This window comes from Magnolia sinica, chromosome 3, assembly GCF_029962835.1.
Source record: "Magnolia sinica isolate HGM2019 chromosome 3, MsV1, whole genome shotgun sequence".
NCBI lineage: Eukaryota > Viridiplantae > Streptophyta > Magnoliopsida > Magnoliales > Magnoliaceae > Magnolia > Magnolia sinica.
Window position 1 is genome coordinate 71,875,872 of NC_080575.1, and position 17,022 is coordinate 71,892,893.

General features: G+C 37.5%; 1 protein-coding gene across 1 annotated transcript; it reads left to right on the forward strand.

Annotated features, from left to right (window-relative positions):
• The first annotated feature begins 426 nt into the window (after positions 1-426).
• LOC131240013 (vacuolar cation/proton exchanger 3-like) lies at positions 427-3,072 on the forward strand. The gene is made up of 5 exons (XM_058238008.1): positions 427-586; positions 1,628-1,706; positions 1,793-1,910; positions 1,996-2,314; positions 2,439-3,072. The coding sequence occupies exons 1-4, from the start codon at positions 517-519 to the stop codon at positions 2,173-2,175; spliced, it is 447 nt and encodes a 148-aa protein (XP_058093991.1). The 5' UTR covers positions 427-516; the 3' UTR covers positions 2,176-2,314; positions 2,439-3,072.
• Positions 3,073-17,022: the final 13,950 nt, after the last annotated feature.

A 17,022-nucleotide genomic window follows, 5' to 3' on the forward strand; every position in this document is an offset into this window, starting at 1 on the left:
GGAGACATAGAGAATGAGAGGGAGTGCAGAGTGTTGAAGGACTGGGCCGCGCTACTCCTAGCAAGTTGTGCGGGTACTCTTTGAGGCAACTGCCATGTTGCAATTTTTCAGATTCTCAGGCCATTCTAGATATTTCAAAGGGATCTAAGCACTCCTTTATCATGCCAATAAGGGACGAAATGCACAGGAAGCCTGCATAACTCATCTTCCCTGGAGATATAATCAATATGAGTTATAATGTGGTCGAAATTTATATTTTAAGCTTTACATAAAGTTGACGATTATTCTCTGTCCTATCTTTTGTCTTTTGTCGCTATTGAGTGAGGTAATTCTCGGAATCAAATGCTTTTCGTCTCCGGTCGAAACAGCACCATCGAAAGTGTTTTTTATTTTATTAGTTTTATAAAGCCCCAGCTGCACGCATTGGCCATTTCCCTATCTCCCCGCCCCATTTTCCTTCCGCCTACTTTCTCTCTCTCTCGCTCTCCATCTCTTCAACCGCATCGAATCTCCTCCATGATTTTTCAGATCGGAGGAAGAAGAAGAAGAACCCTTCTTCAATGGCTTCCGAGCAGTTCACGTTTAGGTATCGATACATCCAGATGCAATCCGAGCCACCAAGTTTGTTGTCCTGCCCGATGCCAGCCCCCCATGCTCTTATCTTACACCATCAAATGCTAGTATAAATAGGCACGGATCGATTCCTTCTTATTTCCCCACATTTTAATCTAAATTGCTATAATTTGTGAAAATTTATGGAAATTTTGAGAAATTAGATGGGTTTGATTTGGGGGGATTCTAATTTGAGGGCAGTACACTGGTTTCATAACTCAATTTGAATGCCTGGCGTGCGAGTTACATGATTTGGACTATTTCTCGGTCGGGTTCTGCTCTGGATTGGCCACTAGCGAGAAATTCTGCATATTGGATGATCCTGCATATCCAATTGGTGGAGAGAGCATTTGGGAAGGTTGGACATCAACGGGTAAATACAAAAAGTTCATATTTAAGGGAGAAAATCTCTATGGTAGAGTGCACTCTAGATGCTTGTAAAAATGCCATAGTGAATGGGGAGGTGGAAAAGAATACAGAATGTAGTCCAAATAGAAATGAGACAGTAGCAGAGCGAATAGACTCACCAAATATCACCCCTAACTTTTGATCTTAAGGTGGATGTGTACTGTTTGGTTGCTATTGGCTCAAAACTTGGTAGGAGCAACAGCTCAAGCTGGTTGCTTTGTTGGAAGGCGCAATATGGGCTACTGATTTAACATATGAGACAAATAAGCATGAGATAGGAAGTAGAAAGATGCTCAAATGCCTCCTTGGAAGAAGTACAATATGGATTATTCATTGCTTTCTTAATTTTTGTTTTTCCTAACTAGTTCTGTACAATTTTTATTTTTTTCAACGTTAATTATTCATTTTTATTTATTTTGTATGACATGAATTTCTCAGTAGTTTCTTTTTTAACATCGTAGACCTCGACATTTGCTTTGCATTTTTTTCAATTTAAAGGACTTCCTGATACATTTCCTCAAATGTTAAATGAGCAATTAAGATCATTTGACAAAGATACATTTCCTCAAACATTAAATGAGATCCACTTGCATTTGCTCATTTTCAGTTCTAGCCCAGCAGTGTGGAATGCCAACATCAATGGTGGGTCAGTTCTATTTGGTTTCACCTGTTTCAGCGGCTCACCTGTATGTATGTTGTCCCTTATCATGCATTTCTGTATTATACAAAAATTTCAGCAGCTCACCTGTATGTATACTGTCCCTTATGATAGCGATGATGTTGTCTCCGACGAAGAGCCAGCTATAGGATTCACCAACGCATTTGCTTGGCTAGCAGGCATGACGGCTGTAATCGCTCTCTTATCTGAGTATGTTGTGGGCACCATTGAGGTATGATTGTTAGTTATATCACCTCCCTTTCCAACTTATTCATTTTCACAACCTATTTACGTGGATGATCTGTTTTCTCAATCAGGACACATCCGAATCATGGGGTATTTCAGTTAGCTTCATTAGCACAATCCTGCTGCCGATTATTGAAAATGTAGTAGAACATGCTAGTGTAATCGTATTCGCTTTTAAGAACAAACTAGTAAGCAATGCCAGGTTCTTAATTCCCAGTGCATATATAGAACTCAAATCATCGTTTGTTTGATTTCGCTAATAAGTATGAATTTAGATTATATGCCAGACATTTCTCTGGGCATTGCCTTAGGCTCTGCAAACTCAAATTGCAATGTTTGTGGTAATATTTTATTGGGGACTCAGAACCTTGATTAAGAATCCTTGAAAAGGTGGCTCTATTTCCAACAAGTTCCTTGTATTTGCTTTTCTGAGTTTTTATAAAATACTAGTGAAATGGTAATTACATCTGTTTTTACTTCCCCATTTTTGTATTTTTGTAATACCCTCTTGCAGTGGAGAGAAGTCGACAGCTGAGTGTGTTGTAGAAGCCATTGTTGACAACCGAGCTGAATTGGTCCACCTTCCTTCTGCTATAGATCTTCCTTTACCATTACCCTCCAAAGAGTGCCTGACATGCAATGGATCTGTAAGTTTATCCCGGAACACTTTCTAACTTTTGATGACCAAATTGGTCTTTATGGCAAGAAAGGAATGATTGATGCTTTAGGAATCAGAAGAGAGAGCTGGCAGAGGTGTTTAAAAAGGCTAAATCTCTAGTTATGGAATGGGTGGTTGCTTCCAAGAGCTTGTCACAGTTTTCATGTTTTCATGGCATTTCTTATTGTTGGTTGTACTATTTCTAAATATGTAGTCCTTAATCAAATCATATAGATTATATCATGCAAGGAGATGTCTAATGCTTAATCTTAAGAAGGCAAGATAGTGCATCTTCTTAAAACTGTAAATCTCATTTTCTTGACAGCCTACACTTGAAGTTTGAGCAGTAACAGCAAGAGTAGCAGTAACTATTAATCAAAAATTGTTTGTTGCATAAAAAATTCTCAAATTTTCAGTGATTAGCTGTCGCCATCTAGAACAACGTCATATACTTCTGAATTCTGACCTTTGCTATTATGTTTTTTGACTGATTCAGGCAATAGCAATGGGCTTCCAAGTCATGGCAGCAAGCTTTAATCTTCCAGGCCCTGGAGCTTTATATCTATCGGTTGGTGGGATGCTATGTGAGTAATAACACCTTAGCCCGAAGATTTGATGATCTTGAAGATGAACACAGAACTAGAATAAGATTGTCAATGTTCGGAAAATGACACCTAATCTTTGAATCTAGCCTAGCTACATTTGGAAAAGGCTATTCATACCATTTTTATGGAAGAACCAAATTTCTCTTTCTCAATGGCAAAATACCTTGGAAATCTAGTGTGGAAGGACCATTGAAATTGTCAGAACTTGGTTGGTTGCTGTCTTTGGAATTAGAGAAAAATCTTTTGTTTTGAGTTTTTTGTGGTGTTTTAAAATGTCTGGATTTTATTCTATGTATTGGGATTTTGGGTGAGAAAGCGCTTTAAGAGTTGGTTTGGTTTACTTTGAATTGGATTGTTGGGAATTTTGGTAAATTTTTTAATGTGCTAGGAATACAAATCCCAATAAGCTCTTTTAGTTCTTGGATTTGTTTTCTTATTTGAAGTGCTGACAATGTAAGTAGATGTATGGGTTTACAACTTAGTCATATATAAATCATCTGTATTTTCTATGCATTTAGTCAAATATATATCACCTCCCTTTCCAATGGTCTGCTGAGTTATTGCACCAAGTTTCAAGGCTTCTTCTACTTTAAAACGGTCTGGATGGTTTTTGCTGCAACAAGCAACCTAACCAGAATGCTTCTAGGAGTTCTGATAATGAAAAGGTGAAGGAGAAAAAGGATTCAAAAGGTATAAAACCTCCAAAGTCAAACTCAAACAGCTTGGTGGCTGTTCAGCAATGCCAAGTCCCCTTGGATGATGCAAGGCCACTGCATGATGTCTACCAAAATGCTTATGTTAATTTCTTACTGCATCATATTTTCAATTGCTGAAAGAACGAATAGTAGAATTTTGAGTTCTAATAGTTTCCCTTTAAATTTTTAAGATACATTTATAAATTATCTTCTTCTGTTCTTGAAGCTCAGTTTTCTCTTTTTAGTTTATTGGTTCTTAGCATATGATATGTATCGCGTATGACACGTGTTTTTGACATCATCCCCAAGAAGTTCCTCATCTCAAAGCTCATTTCTATGTATTGTAAATTCGGTCATGTTCATCACACCCGCAAGGTGTTTGACAAAACTCCCCACAGAAATATCTTCTCTTTCGACGCATGACCATTGCCTATTCTCTATATGCTAATATCAGGAGATGTAGTGGGGTTAATTTAAGAACTTATATTCTCTTGATATTGCGTCTCTCTGTTTTTATTTTTTTTCCTCGAATATTTTATTTAGTTGATGATGTTGGTTTGGACTTTATTTACAATTCAAATGCTTGTATTGTATTTAATTTGCACAGCTATTTTTTCTACAGAAGTGATGTAGGACATGAAATTCAAATATGATGTGCAAGATTGCCAGGCTTTAGATCACGTTAGTTCAGAAATAATTACAAAAAATTCCATATCCCACACAAAAGTTCAAGCATTTAATCAAGGGGAATCTATGTAGGTCCAGGCCTACACAAGCTAGGGCTGAATCAATCAAAATTATAGACCAAACAATAATCAGAAGAGGATAAATTTATCCACATATGCACAGAAATAATTCCCCAATCCAAGGGATTTACAGATTTCAATTCGGGGAACCCTAAGGTTGAAGAAAGGGCATAAAATTAGGGATTGGAGTAATATAGGGTTAGGGATTTGGTATGAAAGAGGGGTGAAAGTGAGGAGAGAGACGAACCAGAGACGTGTCACACGTGTGGACAGTGGTGAAGGCCCAGACGCACATGCGCTGGAAGTGTTCTGCACATGTGTGGGGCCCACAAATTAGAAAACGGCCAGCTTAGCCATGGTCGCTAGGGGTGGGTCACGAAACCTCCAAATTTCAGCCTGATCTGATGCACGGTTCGTGCGTGGTGCTTCACCGAAGTTTCAGTCCTCCTGTAGGGCCAGATTTTGAAAATCTGCTATAGAGAGAAAAACGGCTGCAATAGAGGATGAATTTGAAGCATAGATGATTGTAGGAGAAGAAAAATATAGATGGTAGAAGGTGGGGGCGAATCGGGATAGGTGTGGCTTCGCACCACGGTAGTCAGTCCTTCAAGGAAGGGAGAGTTTCACACCCAATTGGATGTCAACAACTCAGAAATATAGAGGAGTAGAAAATTACAAAATTTTTATTAATCTTCAATTAATAAAAAGACTATAAGGGATGTTTATTTATAATAAAATCCTATACTCCAAAACTCGCGCCATGTGCGCAACCTATTACTTGGAGACGAAGTAATAAAAAATAACAACTAATCAAAATAATCTAAACCATCCATGATATTCTTAATAATAATAATAGGCAAAACCCAAAGTACTAGATTAATTAGAATGGTGGGCCACGATCATGAGAACCCATGGTAGGATTTACATGACTATCAGGCCCACTCCAACGAACCAAAACGCAATCCTCTAACTAGGAGGTGAAAGTGCCTTGGTTTGTCAATTACATGAAGGTTGAGTCGGTGAGTCAAGTGAGCCCCATATGAAGACTGTTTAAGCCATTACCTCAACTGGATGTGTGGTCCGAGATCGTCACAGGTAAATTTAGCCTCATATCCCATGTCCCAAAACACGTAGGTAAATAAATCCTTAAAAGCCTTAGAACAACATAGGAATTAAAAGTCTGAAAACTTATTCTTAACAGGAAAATTTTCTAAGTTTTTCAGCTCAGTTCGATAACGTTGAGCTTCCGTCGATGACATAGAACACTGAATATTGTTGACATCGAAATGGCTTTGATAATATCGAATTGAGACATTTTATGTCCAGCAACCACAAAGTATTGGACAGAATTTTCAATAAATCGAATATACCTTCGATGATATCCAACTTCAGTAATCGGTGACATCAAAGGCTAGTTGATAACATCGAAGTACTTAGAGCATTATCTAGCAAAATCTTTTTGGAAAATATTTTGATATTGCTCGAGGAATCGAATTTGTTTCGATGTCATCGAAATTCAAATTGCGATGATATCGAAACAGGTTCGATGAGATCGAATCTGGACTAGATGTTTCCAGTAAGCTTAACAAGAAAATCTGTGAAAATGTTTGAGGAATCAAGATAGTCTCGATGACAACGATATTTGAATTTCGATGACATCGAGGACGTCTCGATAAAATCGAATCATGGACAAAAAGTGTCCAGCAAGCTTTCACGAAATATCATCCAAAAAGATCGAGGAATTGATTTTGCTTTCGATGATATCGGAATTTGAATTTCGATATCATCGAATCAGGATCGATGACATCGATGCCTTCTTTAAGAAAGTCCTTCAAGCTCTGTGTAATGTCATGTTGAGGAATCGAAGCGTGATTTGATGACATCGAAGTTCAAAAATCGATGACATCGAATTAAGATCGGTGGCATCGATCTTCTATCAAAAGTTCCCGAAATATGTTTCTGTTGAGTTCATATCATCGAACCAATATTTGATGGCATCGAAAGTATACGTTCGATGACATCGAATTAGGTTCGATGGCATCGAACTCTATCAGAAACTGACAGTTTTATTTCCGTTGGAAATTTTGCCTATATAAGGAGAGCTTGTTCTTGGTTGGTGGATTGAGAAAAAGTGAGAGAGCTTTGAGAGAGTAACTGTATACCACATTTTCTAAGCCCTTTTTCTCATGGGAGTTCATTCCTTAATCCATCCTCATCATTGATATTCAATAGAGTGGATTGGTGAATGAACTTCCTCATTCAAGGATCATCCAGCTACTATTTTAATGGCAAATCATTGAGTTGGGATACCTTGAATGCTTGAAAGCTTGGAATCACTCATTCTTTAAAATAGGAAAACATTTATTAGAGTAGGATTCCAACATAACCTTGACCCACCCCGTTGCCTTTATTGAAGCATCATCAAGTGTTGCGGTTCAAGGAAGCTGAAGGATCTTTATCATCAAAAGAGGAGATTTTCATCAACATGCATAATGGGGCTCATCTACTTATCTGTAAGTCAATAGAGTCCAGAGACCTTGTTAGTCATTCCTTGTGTAGGATTGGGTCACAGGTACATCTCACCCCTTACAAGTCCTCACAGGAGGCCTCCGACGGGAGAGGACGTTTGTGTGTTGACCCTTGCTCTTGTATAGGGCATAAACTTAGGTCCTTGTGTAGGACCTTGGCCTTTGTGGCCTAAACCAGGGTTCTTGTGTGAATCCTTGACTTGTGTGGTCTAAATCAGGTTCCTTGTGAGGATCCTTGGCCTGTGTGGCCTAAAACCCAGGTTCCTTGTGTGGATTCTTTACTCTTGTATAGGGCATAAAACTTAGGTGCTTCGTGTTGACCTTTGCTCTTGTGTAGGGCATAAACTTGTGTCTTGTGTAGGCACGTTTTAGGTATCATGTGTAGGTCCTAGAGTCAACCTTGTGTAGGTTGTAAAGGTTAGAGGTGAACCTGATTTAAAACATCCGTTAGTGAAATCCGGTACACTCATGGAATGAGTGTGTCCGCCGGGAGTGGAGTAGGCACATAGCCAAACCACTATAAACGACTGTGTTTGGGATTGATACTTGCTTAATCTTCATTATGTATATTTTTGAATTTACATGCAAGCATGATAATATGAATCTTTAGAGCTGAATCACATCCCACACACTTTTACACAATTCATCCATCATAGACTAATTGTTAATTTATGTTTAATATTGATTAGTCTTATGATTGGATCCTCTGCTTGGCTTGGAAGCCATTAGAGTTAAATTGAGGATATCTTAATAGTTGCATATTAGATCAAGATTAAGGTAATATGATTTAAAATCAGCATAAAATTTTATAAAGTCCTATTCACCCCATCTAGGACACTTTGATCTATTCCCACTTCAACTAAAGCGGTTCTTACTGCAAGTTCAGGAGGCTCTCCTGGACGTCATCATCGATCCAGATCGATGGTGGGGCCTCCCTCCTCCTTGCGTACGTGCGTAGGGGGGGCGTGCGTGCGTGTGTGATGTCCCATCAAGAAGTTGACATTTTTATGACTAGTAGTTTGTCGCCTGGCATTAAGTTTATTACCAAGAAAATATGGCTGGTAAATGTATCCTGAATTTGTTGAGATTTACCAAAATTGCTGGTATATTTCAGCTTATTGATGGTGACGTTGTTCATCTCTCCAAATAAAGCTATCTTTTGATTTGTAGGTAAATGGGCGTGTGTGATGTTCTATTATGATCTCTGAATTATGAGGAAAAGAAGATTCAGGTGATGACGTGGTTATTTCAAACACATGGTTTTGTAACAGTTTTTTCAAGCAGAGACGCTCCTTGGTGTTGCTGGCCAAATGGGTAGTCAAAACTTCAATGTGGCTGGTTTTCATTCTCTGGATTGCTTTGATTTTTCTCTATCCTAGTGATTTCATTGGCAAAATCTTTCGCAAATGGTCTGAGTTAACTCAAGGGACTTTTTATGGACTTGATGGTAAACATTACCAGCAAATCAAAGCAGTAGTAATTTCAGTTACCCAATTCTTTTATGGACTTTTTATGGACTTGATGGTAAGCATTTTCTGCTTATACAATACAAAACCATCTCTTGATATTTAAGATAGTGCTGACTTTGAGGGAGAGGAGGTAAAACTAATGTCAATTCATCAGCCGTCTTCTGGTGTTTGGGTACAAAGAAAACTCATTTCCACATATTTCACTACGTGGGTACTAATCCTTTAGCCACTTTTTGCAGTCATCGAATGTTGAAACTTAGGGTTTCACTTGGGATCAATTGGATTGTATTGCCTTGCATTTCAGTTTCTCCCAATTGCACAAGGATCGATTCTTCTCTGCCTTATAGATGTCCCTTTTGAGCATGCATCAAGGTACCACATTTGGTTGGGACATGTCATAATGGGGATCTTCACATTGCCAATATGGTTAGGAGATTTTCATTAGGTGGGCCAAATTGTTTAAAACTAATGGCCTAAAAAATCATGTTGTTTTTCTCCTAGGTAGGCCACAATATGGTAATCATAGGACTCAAGAAAATGGTTGTTAATAAAAATTCTAGGAAGAAAATGAAAATCGAGCCAGGGCAGATGATAGTGCATCTGGAAAGAAAAAAAAAAGCATGATGTTGCTTTTTTCTTTTTCTTTTCTTTTCTTCTTTCTTTTTTCTGTCCTGCATGGGTTGCTCTGCCATGTTTTTTGGATTCCACGACCATGGCATTACTGCTCATCAAAGTGTAACTGTGCAGTTCATATGTGGAATTTTGAAGACTAAGGGCCTGTTTGGCCAGGCGGATTGGAAGGGATTGGATGGTATTGGAAGGGATTGGAAGTTAAATCCCGGCACTGGGTGATCTAATCCTGGGATATAGCAATCCCATGGATCTTAAGACAATCCACTGACAACACCATCGTTACCTTTAAATCCCATCCAATCCACTTTAATCCGTTCAAATTTGCTTGGGATGTGTTTGGTTCGGGGGATTGGAAGGGATGGGAAGGTTTAATCTCAGGATTGGCTGGGCATGCCAAACAGACTCGATATAGCAATCCTATGGATCTCAAGACAATCCACTGACAAGACCATCATTACCTTGAAATCCATGCCATCCACCCTAATACCATTCAATCCCTTCCAGTCCACCGGGCCAAACGGCCCCTAAGGAACTTGTTTTGGATGTTATTTTGCTCTTGCTGATTTTGGCAGCTATCAATCAGCCAAAAACAGTGAGATTCTAAAGTCAACCATCTTTGTAATAAAGTTTATGGTGGGTCCATGGGTGTTTCTGGAGTTATTGTTTCGATGTAAGACATAGTGCCTCTGTATGTAGAGTACTAAGCCCACAAGCAGCCCTCTGCACATGCAGCCGCATGTTTGTTGGGCACATGATCTGTGGATCAAGTGGGCCCTAAGGTGTAGATGACCTGGCCCGAAAAAAACATTGTTTTCTGCATGTTTCCCCAATATTTCCCTGCATTTCCCCAATATCATCTAGGTGTAGATTTCCTGCTTTCAGTTTGTTGTATTCTTTTGTCTGCCATCTTTTTGTCCTTAAAATGAAACCGGAGTTGTTTGGAATACATGGGAGACATACGATCCCAAGGAACCAAGTGAGATCACTTTCTAGTTCTCATGAACTGAGGAAATGCATGGTAATTTAATAGAATCTAGTTCTTTTTGTGAAAATGCAGTTTGATCTCTTTGTTACTTCTGGAAAAAGAAAGTACGACCCTTGTTTCTTATGTCATTTTTTTATTCTCTTAAAAAGTGTACTATTATTATCTCATTTTTGTTATTTCCTCTCTCTTTCTCACTTTCTTCCTATAAACGAGAAATCACATGCATTTTTTTCTCTTTAGAGAGAGAGAGAGAGAGTGAGTGAGAGATTCATTAATGGCGATAGTTCTGTGAGTGGCCACATTTAAGTGAATCCAGACTGCATTTCAATGGGTTCACTGTGGATGGTCGAAGGGATGAAAGTTTCCTCTATCAAATACTGGTGGGCCTTTTTCTTCTATTGCATATGATCTGTGGACTCCATTTTATTCTTAACCATCCATTTTCGGGCAACAATTGGATGTCTGGAACTAGAGTTGTCCAGCAGGTTCGGATGAACAGTTTTGGTTCTCTGAAAAGTATGCCCTTCCCATATGGAATGCTGATGCAACCAAAATTCCTCTAGTTTGGGCCCAACATTATATATTTCCTCTTGCAGATGTACTTGCTCATCTCATTTTAATATGCACAGATGGTGAATCCATTCATCCTCTAATGTTTTGCTTATTTCTGCTATTCAGATGCTGCAATAATTTGTACTGTCCTCATTCTGATATATCTTTCCTGTTGATTATTTTTAGAAAATAGTATTTGTTGCTTACTTTATAAGTAGCTGGTTCTCTTGGTATGGCTGTGGTCTGACTCATTGTTCTTCTTTTAGCAGAGTTTGAGGAATTATGCAACTGCAACCGGTTCAAAGGAAGGAAAAGTGAAGGTGAAATATATTTTTCAACCTTTTGACAATACGAGAGCTGTGTAAATAGAATTATTTTGTACTATATGAGTTATAAAAGTGGCATTCAATTGAAGAACATGTTTCACTACTCATTTTACCTCAGTTATTGTGAGAAATTCCCTCAGTTTTTGACACTTCGGTTTCCATCTTCAACCTGCCCAACAGTTCTCGTTCTTGATAGTTTTTTGGTTGGTAAGGAGCTGTCTTTGCAGCTAGTTTTCTAAATTGCAGCACATTAGTGGTCTGCTTAACGGAGTACACAATATATGGTTTTTTTTTTTTTTTTTTTTATAAAAAAAACCTTGATGGATTCATTCAACTCTCTCCCTTTCTTCTTCATTTTTCTCTTTCCCTTACCTTGATGGATTCATTCAACTTGTAGAATACCTCTCTTTCCTTGCAAGGTGGTTTTAATTTTAGTTCATGGGTTGCTTACTTTTGCCCTTTTCTTTGAAGAATCAACGATTAAGGATAGAACTCAAGAATTGAAAAACAAGGCTAAGAGCATTGCAAAGATGGAAAAGATCATTCAAGACAGGTAAGATAAGGTCACATTATCACAGAGCGAGATAGAGTTGCTTCAGGTGAGGTTTGATATAATGCTCACACAATTGCATTGCATCTGACTTAGTGAAGGTTTCCAGATTTTGGCTCCTGTAACAATTGTGTGATTTGTGGTCACTGAGCTATTGTTGACTTTTGAAGTTTGTTTCTGATTTATATTGAATTTCAATAACATGCATATGTTGTAAGCTTTATTTTGGTTTCCTGTCCTGCGGAAAAAGGGGACTGTAGATGCTGAAGGGTTGCTAGGGAAGGCTCATGCACATGCTAGGGAACTTGAGAAGCAGGTTGTGGAATGAAAAATTCTATAGAAATTCAACAAAAAAGAAAAAGAAAAAAAGAGAGAAATTCTCTAGATGTTTCTGATAATCGATATACTCTGTTGATGCTAATGTTCTTACAGGTTGAAAATCTTAAAATTTTAGAACCGTCCATGCATCGTGTGGTCCACTTGGCAAATGGGTGCAATCAACTGCATATATTCACAATAGTCTTGCTGATACGTTTTAAAAGTTAATTCTAGAAATTTCCCACAATTTCCTCAATGCTACATATTTCAAAGTCTGTCCAGTAAGGTTTCCATGTTGCCATTCCTCTATAGAAAAAAAAGAGTCTATAATTATAGGATTATGTTCTATGTTATGATTATAGGTTTCTTTTTTTTTCGTCCTTTAAATTATAGAGCATCTTGTTTCTATGTTCTCTGCTCAATTTTATCCACATATTAACAGTAGCTTGTTGGTCATGCTGAAATCTAAAAGGAGAAAAAATAACAAAAAAAACAAAAAAAAAAAAAAAATGCTGCAATCTTGTTGTATTGTTGTTTTCTTGCCTTTGGACAGAATAATCAGCACAAATATTGTTTATTTCTCAATTAAGCAATGTCCACCTGTTAAAATAGTTGAAGTACTCAGGTTTTTTTATTTTTTTATTTTTTATTTTAAATTTTATTTTATTTTATTTTTAAATTTTTTAATTTTTTAATTTTTTAATTTTTTTAAATGATCTTTGTTAAGTACATTTCTTTGACAAAGCTGATAATTTCCAACTTCATGCATATGCTGCTTTTGGGATTTGAAAGTTTAATAACTGGGGAACTCATTGTGGAGCCCCACAGTGTTCCTTCTCTTCTTTCCAAGTCATCAATACTCTTTTGTTTCCTATGGTGTGGCCTACCTAGTTTTTGGAATACTGCACTTTTTAGGTAGTTCTTTCATCCTGACAAGGAACATCAGAATGGTTTTAATGTAATCTGCAGGTTTGTGGGAGATATGTGTGCATTGACAACTAATATTTTAATGGGGTGGATCTTATGAAAGTTCCATCCAAGGGGCTCTCAGTTTGCTAGCCTGGTTCTTCCTGGATTTTGGGAGATATGTGTGCATTGACAACTAATATTTTAATGTCATCTGCAGGTTTATGGCTAATGATGGGAAGATGAAGCTAAAGGCAAAACTTCCAACCCATTCCTCTTCAGAAATACATTCTGGAAAACTTCAGAACCTTGGTCTGATTTCTATTCTCGATTATACCTGCAATGCCATTCCAAATATCTTTTTTCAATGTACATGATGCATTTCTCATAAGAATCTAGAGTATCCATTCTGGATTTTGAACATTCTGCAGCAGAAATTTTCGGCATCTCTACTTTTGCTAGTTCTATCTGCATTATAAGTTTCAGTTAAGATGATTGCCGGAGTTTCGATGGAGTGTTTTATGAGCCTGACTAAATAATAGGATCTGAAAATAATCTAGCTATCTTTGGCACTGCACGCTGAATGAATGATTTAAGTTGGCTTAAATGCTAAAATGTTGTTAACACAATGGCAGCTTTGCCGACCAGTTTCTTTGTTGGTTTTCCTCTTTTTCCCTGTTGCTTAAATTATAATTTTCATGTCTTTGGCACTGCATGCTGAATGAATGATATTGATCGTGATTTGGGTTTTGTTTACTTGTTTTGGATTGATGGCTTTCTTCTATATTTCCCAAAAATCAAGGAATTGTTACTTATTTCCACTGTTTTACTACTAATGACCTCCATCCATTTCCTCTAGAACTTTTAGAAATTTAGTTAATTAAGCCTTCTTCCTTTTTCGTATGGACTTCTTTGGTAAGCTGAATTTGCAGTTAGTATTGCTTGCTAAACAAGAACTTAAAGAAAAAAGAAAAAAAGAAGTAGAAACTAATCCCATTTGCTTGAAAATAGGTAACTATAGATACTAATTATGCCAACGCATGTGTGAATATGGCTGAACTATACAGTTGTAAACAACGAAACTGTTTGGGATCCATAATCTGCTGCCCACCTGTGGCACCCACCAATCTGATTGGGTGGTCTATATGTATCTTTTGCATTTATACAAATTGTGGCTGCAATCATTGTAATAATACATGTATTGTTATCTCCTGCTACCAAGCAAGTTGTTAATTCTAATGTTTTATTTCTCAATTCAAGTGCTTCAAATGTGAGGAAATCATTTCTTTAAATCTGAAGCATTTGTCTTTCAGCTATATTAGTTGTCTGCATAACAATTATCATGATATGTTTTTGCCAATTATGGTAAAATACTCCAAATGTTGTTTGGCATTGTTGCAGAAAGGAGGTCCGTGGCTATTTAACTTTGGGGCTTTATGTTTTTTCATTTCCCTCTGGCTGATGCTGTAGCAAATAACAATGAGGGATTGCTATGTGTGCAGAAGACCATGTGGCGCCCGCAATAGGTGGAGACAGACAGGTTGTCACTGGCATTGCTGAAACAATTTTAACTTTATATTTGTTGGCCACTGATAGAAAGTTTAGGATCTTCCAATGTGGACAGATTGTGCACGTAAAGATGCTATTCATGTACTAATTCATAGGATCTGATAATTCCTCCAACATTATTAGATCAGTATAACAACAGATGATTCTGAATGTTGAAAGAAAACAAATCCAATAGCTTTATAAGATTTTGAATATCCAAGAGCTTAACATTGCCAATCCTTTCAATAAAAATCTGCTGCAGTTTGCAAAATATCAATGATTTTGCATGTTATGAATGAGCCATTCTAAATCTTGTTTTCCTAGACAGTTCTTCAAACTTTTTATTCCACTTGCTAATGTTCCTTGATACAAATCATGCAGTCCTTGTATTTCTATATGGAGCAGCAGATGAGCAAGCGAGGACCCTTGATTCAACCAGTAGGATTGCTAGACAGGTGAGCAATCGAGGTTTGGGGGACATCTTTCAAACGATGATCCCAAATATTTCTAGCTTTTACAGTTTTGACTTCACAGTTTCGGGTTTTGGATTACCTTTCCGTTCTACAAATCTGTCAGTCATATATGTATTCTTTTTTTTTTTTTTCTTAACTTCTGAAATGTTGATGGTCCTCTAAAAGGTCCTTGAAAAGTGCTCCCTAGATAATGCCTTGGGAACGGGTTCGGAGTGGTTTGTAACTAGTTTGAAGCAGTTACTATTGCTTACACAACTCTACATGGTAGGTGCTTCTCAGCTGCAGGATTTTCTATCAGTCATTTACAATGTATTGTGAATGAGGTGCATGATTTTCTATCAGGCATTTAGGCAGGGCCATCAACTGCATTATTATAGACGAGTTCCTTTTCACCTGTTTGAACTAACTGATGAACAAGCCAGCCTGATTTTTTTTATCATGGTACTTGATGGACCTCACCTCATTTTTTGATTTATCCTCTTGATCAAAATAGCAGTTAGAAATTCAATTCAATCATGATCCAAATGCAACATTAATTGATATATGGGCATGGGTGTTGAATCTCAGATGATGGGAGCATGAAATTGTTGGAAATTATATATGTAGTTTGTGAAGCTACAGACGCGTGTGAATACAGTAGTGGTCTTGGATCCTGCATCTTTGTTGAAATGAAATGTCTGGTTATCATAGATTGTCCAAGTACATTTTTTAACAGATTAAAGCTCAGCTATCATCTTTTCTCAACAAGATTGAAATTAATGTGGGCATTATAAATTGGAGAATTGTCACCATTTCATAACAGATAACAGGTCTGCAAGTCGCCTTGTTGAACTACCATAGGTGGTGTTCTTATGTTCTTATAGATTTCACAGGAGATACATTTTCGCACCTAGCAAGTGAACAAGTTTGCAAGCAGAACCAATTGCTTTACAGGAGATGCAGGATTGAAATGAAGACTGAAACTCCAAAGGATTGCCAAAACTTGAACTCAAAATGTAGTTTTGCAGCAATTTGAGTAGAACTGGTACTTTATTTATTTATGTATTTTTAAAGAGAAGGTAAGCACTAAGTTTATTACATTTTATGTGATAGGAAAACCAATCATTCTAACAAGAATCGGAATAAAATTGGGAATATTGTCCCCTCCTAGGGTATATATAGTCCAATTGACTTCAAATACATGCCTATTTTGGAGGAGACTATACCAACTTGGGCGTTTTTGTGTCAAGGTCTATTTATTGTGCATTTTGGTGAATCTTTACTTTTGATGTAGGCTTTTCTCATGTGTTTAAAATTGTATAATGTGCTGCTACAATTTTATTGGCTTTTGCGCATAATTGTCCGGTTTTTTGGTTTCACACTGTTACAAAATAAGAAAGAAAATTTGGAATGGTTTTCTACTGTCCCTAAATTTTTGTGACGCCCTTTTTAGCAACGGTCTAAAACCGTTCCTAAACTATTTAGGAACGGTTTTAGACTGTTCCTAAAGAGAGATTTTGGTGTAGTGTGGGATCACATAGCTGTACCCTAATTGGGCCTTATGGTTAATGAGCGACAGTGATACATAGTACATACACCAAGTGGTCATAAGATGAAAGGCACGAATATACCATATAGCAAATGAGCCACAGGGTGAATGGTGTTAATAAAACTCATACAACATAGTGGGCCTCACTACCAAGTGGGCCATTAGTAGGTTGGATTGTAAATGATCATCACGGTGCTTCTATAATGGTTTGGATGGGGGCAGGTAACTGTCATATGATAAAGCAGACCATATATATATATATATATATATATAAACTCTTACAATGGGGTGGGTACACACAGAGACATTATAGTAGGTCCACAATAAGTGGACCATGTAGGTAACTTGGATGCATGAAGGTGGGTCAAGGATTAATGGCATAGGTGTACAAGGCAAAAGTCAAGGTTGAGTCTATGATGGATTCCTTGATCAGACCGTTCAGTTGGTGAAACAAGTGGACGGTGTGAATAAAACACACATTGTGGTGAGATCTAAATGGACATCAAGGATACAACTACACCCATACAGTAGAGTTTGCAGTGGGCCTTAGCGGGGCTTTAATGGTGGTCATTCAATCA